The 12,118-nt window shown below is 46.4% G+C and overlaps 1 protein-coding gene across 1 annotated transcript in view; it reads right to left on the reverse strand.

Annotated features, from left to right (window-relative positions):
- Window positions 1-12,118, reverse strand: part of ATRX (ATRX chromatin remodeler) — a 2,430,811-nt gene that overhangs the window by 1,364,471 nt on the left and 1,054,222 nt on the right. The window contains exon 15 of the mRNA XM_069612585.1: window positions 620-826. Coding sequence (XP_069468686.1) covers window positions 620-826 — 207 coding nt within the window. The remainder of the gene's footprint in view (window positions 1-619; window positions 827-12,118) is intronic.

The raw sequence follows: 12,118 nt of genomic DNA on the forward strand, positions 1-12,118 counted from the left end.
GTAAAAAGGTTCCTGCCACCAGCCATTTAAAATACGCTTATCCCTGTAACAGAAATGTTACAGTTAAAATGAGAAAGGGGATACATTTTATTTCCCCAGCACCGCTCATAAGGTGGGGTGTAATGGTCTCACCTAAATAAAGTTTAGAGAGGATAAAACATCTTTTCTATCCTTGGGAACTGTAGTACTCACAAGGTTAGCCAGAGAAAATTAAAAAGGTGAACCCATAAGGCCGCAACAATAGGCAGTATATAGAGGATAAAATGAAAAGGACACTATGGAGTCTTAAACTTGACACCCATAAAAAGAGTCAAAGGATCCGAGTGTGTGGAAGAAGGTTCACACTCACTGAGGTTAAGGGACAAAAATCTATCAGTCCAGGAAAAACTTTTGGGGTTCTCACAAGTAAGGTAGATTTAGCTCTAAAGTTAAAATCGTACCAAAACAATGGCTCAATCCAAACTTGCATTCCTCCGATGCTACAATACGTCAACATAGGATGAGATAAGCGTACAACAAAATACAAAGCCAGGATAAAAAAAAAAACTTTTTATCAGCAAGCCATTTTAAAGAGTTAAACATTGCAAACAAAATTCGTAAAGCAGAACTAGGCCAATACCTCTCTCAGTTTCTCTCTTTCTCGCTCTCTTTCGGCAATACGCTTTCGTCGTTCCTCTTCTTCTTTCAAGGCATTTTGAGTTTCTGTTCTCAGCTTCTCCACTTTCAGAATCTTTCGTATTTTCTTTCTAGCCTTACCAGGAGACTTGGAATCTGAATCACCCTCACCTTCTTCATCACCTTCTCCATCATCATCTTCAGAATTGTTCTATTTTGTCATAAACAAAAAGGCACATGCTTTCATAAACATTGGCTGAAAATCAAAGAAAGCGCAGATTAAATATTTACGCACAGCGAGTGAAAGTAGTCTTTCTTCCATGCTCCAGACCTGCTTGAAAGGGCATTTTATAACAGTTTTTATAATTTTGTTAAGCATGAACAAAGACAGGTCAAACGTTTGAACTGAAGACCACTTAATTGCAAGACAATTTAGATCAAATGTATCAGACAGTAAATATTGCACCCAAGCATTTGCCAGCAAAATATAGGCCTGTCATTGCATATCCAAAAATGTTAACAAAGTATGTGTATGTACCAAGTTGGATTTCCTGTGCTTGTGTTCAAGCCCTATAATCACTATCACAATCTAGCAAAGCTTAGACTTCATTCAGTATTTCCCATCTAGTGTTTAATGTAATCAAGCAGCAAACAAACATCTCAGGAGAGGAGTGGGGTGACAAATGGTGTTGAACAATGCATTGCTTAGAATAAGGGAACACCCACACAATGTTTACTAGAAACAAAGTACATTTATTAGATACCACTCATTAAGTGAAATGTAACTTTAGTAAGACATTTCAGCTAAGATTGATGCAATATTGACCTAGAATGAAGTGAAGGTCTCTTGACACTGGTGCTGTTACCAGCAAAGACAGCCTACGATAGGAGTTAGAAGTGCAATTGCCAATCGTTGGGTAAGATTTTCTTTTTGCCGCTTGCCATTGACAGACTTTAATGGGACAATTTATTTGTGCTATTGTCTGCTTCCTAACTTGGGTTTCAGGAGGTAAGTAAAGCCCTCAGCTTTACTGCCATTGTTTGTTTGCTCACTTTTATGTGGAGACTGCTCGGTCCATAAGACTAGCAGTACTGGGAGACCCAGGTTCCCTTAGTGGAATTTCTGTATTTTGAAAACTGCACACATTACCATGAAGTGGGGTTGATACAGTGCCCCTGTAACTTTTCTTTTGCAACTTTGTGTTTCAAACACATTGTGTGCAATATGGGCTGGTGACAGCTGATATTTTTTGACTGCGTTTTCGACTTTTCACTCCTGCACTTTTGTGTTTGGCCGCATAATGCCATACAAAGTACCATATATTCGAAAAGCGCAGTGCGCCCTGAGCTTTTCGCCTGCCCTTTGGCAATTTTGTGCATCAGCCTTCTTTCCGACCGCCGAGTTCCAGAATTGCCATAGATCGAAAGCCCTTTCCCGGGCAAGGCAGAATGACAGTCTGTGTATATCTGGATGTGGCAGAAGGGTCCTTCTGGGCCCAGTTGACATCCAAGCTAATGTCTGTTGCTGTTGAAACATAGGGGTGGCGTCCTGCCACATAGATTCAAAAACAATTTTCCTCTGCATTTATACTTGCTGCAAAGGTTATGTCAATTAGCATACTAAATATCAAAGAAACTGTATACTCATGTTAAACAAAAGAAAGTCAATGGTGACTATTTAGCTTATTTATTTAGCTGGTGTCTGAAAAGAACATGGGTTCAATTTCCCATAGTATTTAATAGTTTTTTTGAACACCTGCCTAGTGATTGGCAGACATATTAAGAAACAGAACAAAACATAAGGCAAACTGGAGACTCAATTCAAGTTATTCACACATGGTCATACTTTTGCTAATGCACATACATAAGAGCAGGGCAGTTCTCTAGCAATTATGATCACATAACACATGAAATTATAAATAGTGAACCCGAGTTAGTCTTCACAGATACATCCTAATCGTTGTTTCCAAGGTGTGCTGGATATTTGGAAGGTAACCAAGTCTTTGGTTGGGCAGACATTGCACACTGTTGGAGTGGATTCCTAAACTCTGGCCTGGTGAACAGATGGGTAGGAGGCCAACCTAGTTATAGAGAACAGGGACTGTAGCCAAACCAATCAAGGTAGCATGGAGAGTGGTTGAGTGTGGTAAGGGGTCCACAATTAGTCCAACACAATAAGCAATCAAGGATTACACTTAGACAACCAAGTACAAAATTATTATTTGCTGTGCCCAAAAAAACACTATGAAAAATGACTAATACATATTAATATCACACAAGACTAAATGGTAAAATACAGACTTGTGCTGCTCGGAAGAAGACCTCATCACAAACCCTATGCGGGTGAAAGAAAAACTCCTCCGTGCCGATTGGATCCGGACCTTGGACAAAGCGAGCGTTTCTAAATTGGTTGGCGAGATACCATACCATGCTCGGAAGCTTCCGGACCTGTGATTCAGGGACACGTTCATGAGCATTCGCCTTAACTTAATTTCAACTAACGAAATCCAGACTCAGAGGCACAAATCAATCACTTGGCTGTAGATTTTGTAAGATCGAGTCCGAAAATTAATCCATCAACCATGTGATCGCTAATTGCCCCGGCCTGACTGCAGAGCGTCATCAATTCCCAACACCTCTCTTTAGATCTCTACAAACATTGGATGCCCATCAACGATGGACTGCATTGATGAGTGGCACCTCCACGTCATGGGTGATCGCAGTAGTCCACTTTATTCGAAAAGTCTACCCAGTAACAATTGATTGACACCAAAGCAAACGCAGATCAGAAACCTACCTTATGGTTGGTTCTGTGAGATCCTGAACGAATTGGTTGCCGGAAAATTTGAAAATTGGAGAAAGTGGACCTTTACCTTAATGTTTTGTTTATCTTTTTTGTAAAAATTGCAATGCAATTATATTCAAATGAATAAAAAAAATATACAATCACAGTGAGTTAGTGTAAAACATTCAGTTCACCCCCCAAATACCTCAAAGCGAAATAAATGCTTACACCAACAGTTCACAGGAATCGCAACCCTAACATGTAAAGTCCAGCCCTAAATTGTATTGGGCCTTGTGACCAAAAGTTATGTTTCCAATAGTTTTAGTGAGTGAGAAAAAGTTAGTAAGAGAATCCTGTGGATGCGAAAAAAGTTCCAAAAGTCAGAAGAGGACGTGCTCTAGTGGATAATGCAGATCCCAGCTGTTGGAGGGCAACAGGTTTTACAAAAGCCAAGCAGTTGTAAAAGTTTCAAAAGTCATCAAACTTTAAAAGGGCAGAGATAGGGGAGCAGGTAAGTACCACTGTAACTTGCCCCTGTACTTTTTTCCAGACTTTGCAGGTCGTTGGAGGGTCGCCTGAGGTTGGTTTTCCGTTCCAAGAAGCCCAGAAGCTGCAGGTGCAAAAAGCGTTCTAGTCGTTTACAGGAGCATGGTGCAACCTCTTTTCGAAGAACAATGGCGCAGGCGCCAGTGCCCGATTCTTCAGGGTGCTCGTCCAGATGTCAGAACGTGGTTTTAGTGACAGTCAGAAGGGGACACAGATGTTGCGGTCGAAGTCAGTCCTCCATCTTGGGCCCCCGTCGATGCTAGGCTGCCAGATTTTCACAGGAAGGACTCTTTCAGGACAGGCTGAAAACTGCTCGAGTTTCAGGCTAAAAATTGGAACAAAGTCGCTTCTACCGCGATAGCCGAATTTAGAGTTGGTCAATCCACTGGATGGTACAGGAACACTTCAGAGGGCTACAACTTGTTGCGTTATAAGAAGACTACGAGAGTGGTTGTTCTCACCTTCGCTACGGGTCGAAGCTGTGATGCAGGCCTTCTAAGATCACTAGATCCAGCCATACAGGGCTCCACAAGAACAAGCAAAATTTGGTTGACCTGGCAAGGCAGGAAGAAGCCAAACAAAATGACCAAAAGAATAAGCAACATCCTCGTGGGACAGCCATTTTGGGACACTAGCCACAGTTAGTAGCCAAATGTGGTAAAGCTAACAAAACGTACTGCAAAAATAACAAAAATACAACTGCTGCAAACAGCTTGTCTTTAGGTACATTTAAAAGTAACCATAAAAACCTCAGAGTGTAGTTTAGGGTCATACAAAACATAAAATTGGACTACATTGGAAGATACATTGTTCAATGTAAAACATGTTATCCCAGTAATGACAGCGTGAAGCACTTATCAGTTTCCCCATAACATGCAAGCATGTGAATGTCTATGGTTTACCTATTCTAAGAATATTGAAAGTGCTCTTATACTGCAAATATATGTTTTTCTACTTACCTGAACTTGGTAGTGCAAGTGTGCCTTCGTGTATATAAATAAATAGCATTAAAAAAAATAACGACTGGCCACCAGGGGCGCACGGATGGTATCACTCTCCGTGTAGGCTCTGCGCAAAGGTCCCGAAAAGTGGGTGAGCCCCCACCATGAGACCCCCATCTGCTACATCATTGAAGAAAACCAGCATCGGAAGTGTCCAGAAATCACCCGGAGAAAACCCGAAGCAAAACACAGCCTTTTTCGGAGAAAACAACTCCTGCGCCAAACGCAGCACGAAGGCAGGAAGGGCCTGCGAGCCTCTTCCACACGCGGAGCCGTGATATGCGCGGCACCGGGGAGAGCGCTCCAATCCACATCGCTGCTGGGGCCCACTCTAAAGTACACGCACATCTTGCCCTGCAGAGTCCGTCTAACTGTCCCGCGGCCCCCAGGTCTGTGAATTTGAGGCCCGGACGAGGGCCGTCTGGTCGCCGGATCCCGTACGGTGTTGGCCTTGGTCCGTGAAACATCCCTGCCCTAACAAAACGTACTGCAAAAATAACAAAAATACAACTGCTGCAAACAGCTTGTCTTTAGGTACATTTAAAAGTAACCATAAAAACCTCAGAGTGTAGTTTAGGGTCATACAAAACATAAAATTGGACTCTCTCTTCACCCCTCTTCACCCCGCTTGCTCGAGCTGCCCCCATTGCTCGCCGTGTGCGCCGAGCCCTCTCCTGGATTCCAACTCGGCTGATGAATCGATTGGTGAGTGAGGCCTGAGGCTGTTGGGGTGCCCGTTGAGATTCCCCCCCCGCCAGTGGCTTGCCCTCGCTCCCTGCCTTGCGCGGGGCCTGAAAGATCTGCGCCAGAACCCCAGCATAGGTGGAAAGAACCGCAGTACTCTGGGCACCGGAGGTACGGGAGGAGGCCCTTGGCAGGCTTCCCCAGGCAGCAGAGAGCTGAGGGTTGGGCCTCTGTTTCTCAGGGCGTGTGCCCTCCTCGGCCCCCACTCGAATCCAGAGGCTTACCGAAATGGGGTACACTGAGCATCTGGCCTGGCCTAGGCAGCGCGCATGAGGTTTGCCTGAAGAGGCTGTGCGTAGACAGCGGATAGGGACTCCTCTCCGTGGGAGACCCCCCTGGATCTTCCTTATGTCCCTTAACACAGGATTCTCACACGACATCCTGCTTTCGCCATGTTTTGTCATTGGAAAACGGAGGTTAAGCACACAAGCTCATACTTTAAGCGCCCACTCTGGCAGGGCTGACCTCTGGCGCATTGTTGAGACCTACCCACCTCATCGACGGGGTCCCGCCGCCCATGAACCATAAGGACAGGTTGGCAAAATACAAGTTCACACCAACCCACGAAACCCGGAAGTCCCCCAATGAGCTCAAGATGTCGACTGTTGGGTCTGAGGCCGCAGCAACCAAGGCAGATGTCGCTGATCTACTCGCGGAGATGCGAAGCATGAGGGCAGACATAGGCAGCAAAATCGACAAAATCACACAGAGAATGGACAAAATGGAGGACAGGCTGGAGCACGTCGAACACAATCAAACCACCTTGAATACGATGGAAGCCCAGATGGACCACCGCGTTGCAGAAGTAGAACACAGGGAAGAGGCACTACGCTTAAAGGTTGACGATCTTGAAAACAGGGAACGCCGTAATAACATACGTGTCTTCGGCATCCCCGAAAAGGAAGGAGAATCTGATTCAGACCTGAAACAGACCCTGCACGCCATCCTGAAGCTCCTTTTTAAAGATGAGACCCAAACTTGATCGCATCCACAGAGCCGGAGGCAGGCCAGGAGGTCCGCGTTCGGTCATAGCTAGGTTTCACAACTATGCGGACAGAGTCAGGATTTTAGAAAAAGCCAGACACGCTTCGTTGCTTACTCTGGGTGATGCAACCATCTCGCTTTATCAAGACCTATCATCGCTCACGCTCGCAATGAGGAAGAAATGCTCCCCGATTACGAAAATGCTGAAGGACAAAGGCATCAGGTATCGGTGGGGTTATCCATTCTAACTCAACTTTGAGTGGGAGAGCTCAATAGTGAAACTGGTTTCGGAAAAGGACATTGCAGACTGCATATCTGACCTGTTGGGTACCCAGGAGGAGGGCCCCTCCCTTGGAGAGTCAAGGAGGGAGGAAGGTGAATGGCACACTAAGGGCCCGCGGCGCAGACGGATCCAGGGTTCCAGGAAATTTCGGAGAATGAACAAATCATAGGGCATGGAACACTAACCTGGCCACCAGACTGGCATGCTAGCCCGCTTGGGGCAAAGAAACCTTGTGGTGAGTGATCCGGCTGAAGCTGATCGATTGGGCGCTGCCCGAGGCAGAGAACAATGATGAGGGTGCGTCAGACTGGAGAGTTCACGTATAACATACACCAATGATGCGCCCGATCCCTTGGTCGCACCTTTAGACTCCAATGTGTTACTCCTTTTGTGCGAATGGTGAACTTGACCATGCATGTTTAGGGTGCCCAGAAAGAGATATGAGGTAATATTTATGCTGGAACGATGCCTTTGGGGGGGTCGGAATTCTTGCTTTTGGTTTGTTGATGTTAAGTTACGTGCACACGGTTGGGGGCTCACTGTTATTAATGCCAATACTAAGATAGGAACGCTTGTTTCGCGGTCTCCACTGGTGGTCCGAGACCGACTGAGTGATGTTAACACGGACGGGTCGGGCGCCGAACGTAGGAGGGGAAAAGGGGGGGGAGGGGAGGGCGGGAAACACGTATTTTGTCGCAGCACAGACCTGAGGGGCGGGAAAAAACAAACTTGATACATAAAGGGACATTATACGTACTGGACGGGTCAGTCTTTGTCCTCCGAAGGACTGAGACCCATTTCGATGAATACGAACCACACACTGTAACAACAAACATGACACAGGCCATGAAGCAGACGAACCGGCCCCTTACACACTCACCCAAAGCTCAAGATGGCACCCACACTCTATGGACACGTTACGCATTTGCACACTCAATGTCAAGGGTTTGAACTCCCCCACAAAGATCCATGGTCGCCAGGGAATTTAGGAGATCAAATATAGATATTCTATTCCTCCAGGAAATATGATATCGAAAGGGTGAAGAGAGAGTGATCCCAGCTCGGGAGGTCGGACCTTCCTTCTGGAGCTCAGGTATCTCAAAAAAGGCAGGAGTGGGGATCCTAATCCGCAAAGGCCTCCGGATGACAATTCTTGAGACATGGATGGACAGGGAAGGGAGGACTCTCAGTCGTGGGAAACATATGGGGCACAACAGTTACCCTTGCTACGCTTTATGCGCCTAACCAAGGGGAAAATAGGTTCCTCCACAAAATCAGTGAGAAGGTTTTCGGCATGGCCAGGGGACACACAGTTCTCGGTGGGGAGTTTAACACGTGGATGGACAGTTCAAAGGATAGAGCTGACGTAGCGGATCCACCCAACACGCGGAACGAGGCGGACATTAAATTAACCCTTAATCTTTATGGTCTCGTGGACAGTTGGCGTCATTTGCACCCGACGGACAGAGGCTTCACCTTCCACTCCCCCACAACACGCTCACGCGTATCGATTACATCTTCCTCTCCGATGGCCTCTTGCGCATATTGCAAGCGGCAACTATATACCCCTCTGCTTGGACGGACCATGATATGGTTATGGTGGATATACTCTGGAACGACCTGGCCCCCCGGAATACCAAATGGAGATGTAATGACTGCTTATGGGCTGACTCGGTCTTCAAGGAAGCTTTGGAAACCGAGATCGAGCAGTTCTTCGCTTCTAATGACACAGGGGAGGGTAGGGAAGACATCCGTGTGGGAGGCAGCCAAGGCAACTTGGAGGGGGGTGCTTATAAGGGAAGGGGCCCAAAAAAAAACGAGAACGTGCCTTGATAGAGAAGGGCATCAGGGAAAGGCTCTGTAAGGCTCAGAGCCTGGCACAGTCCTCCCCATCTGAAAGACCCAATTATACTGCAGAAGCTAAACTACTCAGAGAGGAGTTGAAAATACTAATCGCGGGCAAAACTGCCCAGACCCTACAATACCACAAACAAAAATATTATGAGAAGGGCGACAAAGCAGATGCCCTCTTGGCGGCTCGTCTCCGTGCACAGAAGGCGGAGGGATGGGTTGATCTTATCGCAATGACAGATGGCACCCTCACGGACACGACAGTGAACCCCCCCCACCCCCCCGAGGACGTACAAGAAGCATTTGCCTTCTTCTATGAAGATCTATATGTGAGTGACCCCCCCTCCTCCCGTGGGAAGCATAGACGCATACCTCAAGGAGGTGAGGAACCCCCACACTCAAGGAGACCGATTCCCTAGATATGCCAGTCACAGAAGAGGAAGTTGTAGAAGCTATAAAGTGCATGAAGACAGGTAAAGCCCCAGGAGATGACGGATTCACGCCCGGTTTCTACAAGACAGACTTTCTCCACTCTCATTGCCCCCTTTCTTGCATCCCTGTTCAACCACATCTTCGACACAGGTCAAGCTCCTCCCTCCTTCTCTCAAGCCCTCCTTGCATGCATTCCGAAGGAGGGTAGAGATCCTAAATACTGCAGCTCCCATCACCCCATTTCTCTCCTCAATATTGACGCTAAGATATATGCCAGAGTCATTGCAGCTCGGCTTGAAACACACCTCCCTAGGCTAATACATTCTGACCAAGTTGGCTTCGTTCTTGGGAGACCGGGCGCGGACACTATGAGAAAAACACTTCACTTACTCCATGAGGCACAGGGAATGGGAGGGGACCCATCACTTTTGTCGTTAGATGCCGAGAAGGCATTTTGATAGGGTGTCATGGGATTTTCTGGAAAAGGTATTGGTTTCGAACGGTTAGGGCCAAAACTCTGCCGCGCCATCAAAGCACTGTACGCCTCCCCCACAACATCAGTAGTGGTGAACGGAGGTTATTCACGATGGTTTCCCCTGGAAAGGGGACGAGGCAGGGCTGCCCACTGTCAGCGATATTATTTGTAATGTCCCTTGAGCCGTTAGCTCAAAAATTGAGACACGATAGTAGAGTTAAAGGTATCACAGTAGGTGATCGAGAATACAAACTGGGCCTATATGCCGATGATATCTTACTACACTTAATTGATCCCTTAGATTCGGTCCCGGCCGCGCTCGGCATAATTGAAGAATATGGTCAGGAGGCCGGTCTGAAAATTAACGCTGCGAAATCTGTCCTCCTCCCAATTGACAAAAGTAGAGACTCTGAGGTCGAACGCTTTGCCCCCCTAGGAGTAAAAGTCAGTCTCACCACGCTCCGATACTTGGGTATTATGTTACTCGCGACCTACGATCCCTATATGAAGCCAATTTCCCACCATTGTCACTTGCCCTTCAAAAAGATATTCAAAGATGGTCCAAGCTCACCATCTCTTGGCTGGGCCATCTAAATGCCATAAAAATGGTGATCCTCCCTAAAATACTATATTTGTTCCAAATGCTTCCCATCAAAATGACCCCAGAATACTTCACGGACACGAGAAAATTGCTACTAGCCTTCTTGTGGCACGGCCAAAAGCCTAGAATTCCGAGATCCTTGCTCCAGCTTCGAAAAGATAATGCAGGGGTAGGCCTACCGGACATCAAAACATTTTATAGGGCAGCCCAACTCTGGGTCCTCGTTCCACATGTCAGGCAGCAGGCAGAACCACAGTGGATAGCCCTGGATAACTATCACCTCCGTCCCTTTATTTTGGGTGAATGGCTATGGGTGCCTGGGTCCCAATTACGTAATAGCATCAAATCTCACCCCATTATAGGTACAATATGGGCAATATGGAAGCCAGGCAAGAAAATGGTTGGAGTTACGACATGACCCTCTCTCCTCTGGGTCACCTATGGTCCCCGGGGATCCGAGATGCAATCCCAGAACCAGGAAGCTTTGAGACCTGGTACCAGGCGGGGCTAGAAAGGGCAGGTCAACTATGGAGAAATGGCTCTTTTATAACCATTCAGGAGCTTCAGGAAGCGCTTGGCATAGGCCTGCTCTCGGTTTTCCTGTACATGAGACTCAAGGGGGTATTGACAAGGACGATATGGAAACAATTATTGCAGAGGGACCTTACCCCATTCGAGAGAATTCTTGACGCATGCACGGGCTCCAGAGGTTTGATGAATGCAATGTACCTGGCATTGATTGAGGTCGATATTACACCCTCCCTGACTCAAAAGCAGATGGGAATCGGATATGGGCAGGCAAATTTCACAGAAGTTATGGCTTCAAATATGCAGACGGACGGCGAAATCATCTATATCTTGTCAGTATGAATTACATGCTATCAGGTTAATGTATAGATGGCAATACGACCCAATCCGGCTTGCCAAAATGTATCAATGAGTAAGCCCATACTGCTGGAGGGGCTGCGGGAAGCGGGCCGATTATTGGCATATGTGGTGGGGATGTGCAGTGGTCCAAGCCTACTGGTCAGAGGTTCTTAGCTAGATCAGGGACCTAGATGATGACAAAAGAGAGAAACAACCACTGCTGATTTTGTTTGGCTTGATTGAAACGGAGGACACGATCATGAAAGCACCCAGAATGGTGTTAAGTCCGTTGATGGCTGCACGAGCCTGTCTAACCATGGTATGGAAAAGAGCCACACTCCCTAGCAAGACTGAATGGCTAGGTGTTGCTCTGAGCATTTACAGAATGGAAAGCCTGACTGCAGCCTTACATGGAGATCGTACCAATGTTGAGAATGCATGGTCAGAATTTCATGCTACATATGTCATGTGAAAAGAATGTGTGCAAAACACTGCTGAATTTCGTGTCAATTTAGTCAATTGCTGATGGAGTCTGCTATGCAAGAGTTTTGGGTTATGCTGTGCATACTTGCCTTATGTCATGAGTATATTAGCGGTTCTTTGGCAATGTTTAAACTTGTTTACAATCCCGGGACGGTGACATGTGAAAGGGGGAGGGGGGCGGGGTAAAGAAAGTGGGTTTTGTTGACGTTATTGGTTAATTATCTGATTCCAAGAGACTTTACACGCTTTATATGAAAAAGTTATTTGCTGTGAACATTCTTTTTCTTCTGACTCAGTGATGGAATTTGCATGTAATTGATTGTCGAACTTTTACAAAACCAATAAAATTGAAATTTAAAAAAAAATAATAATAACTTTACAGCGTATCAGTGTTTTCTTGATCCAAGGTGTGCTCTGGGTACCTGCAACAGCCCTCGGTATAGCTACATAT

The sequence above is a fragment of the Ambystoma mexicanum genome, chromosome 5p, assembly GCF_040938575.1.
Source record: "Ambystoma mexicanum isolate Mex_15411 chromosome 5p, UKY_AmexF1_1, whole genome shotgun sequence".
NCBI lineage: Eukaryota > Metazoa > Chordata > Amphibia > Caudata > Ambystomatidae > Ambystoma > Ambystoma mexicanum.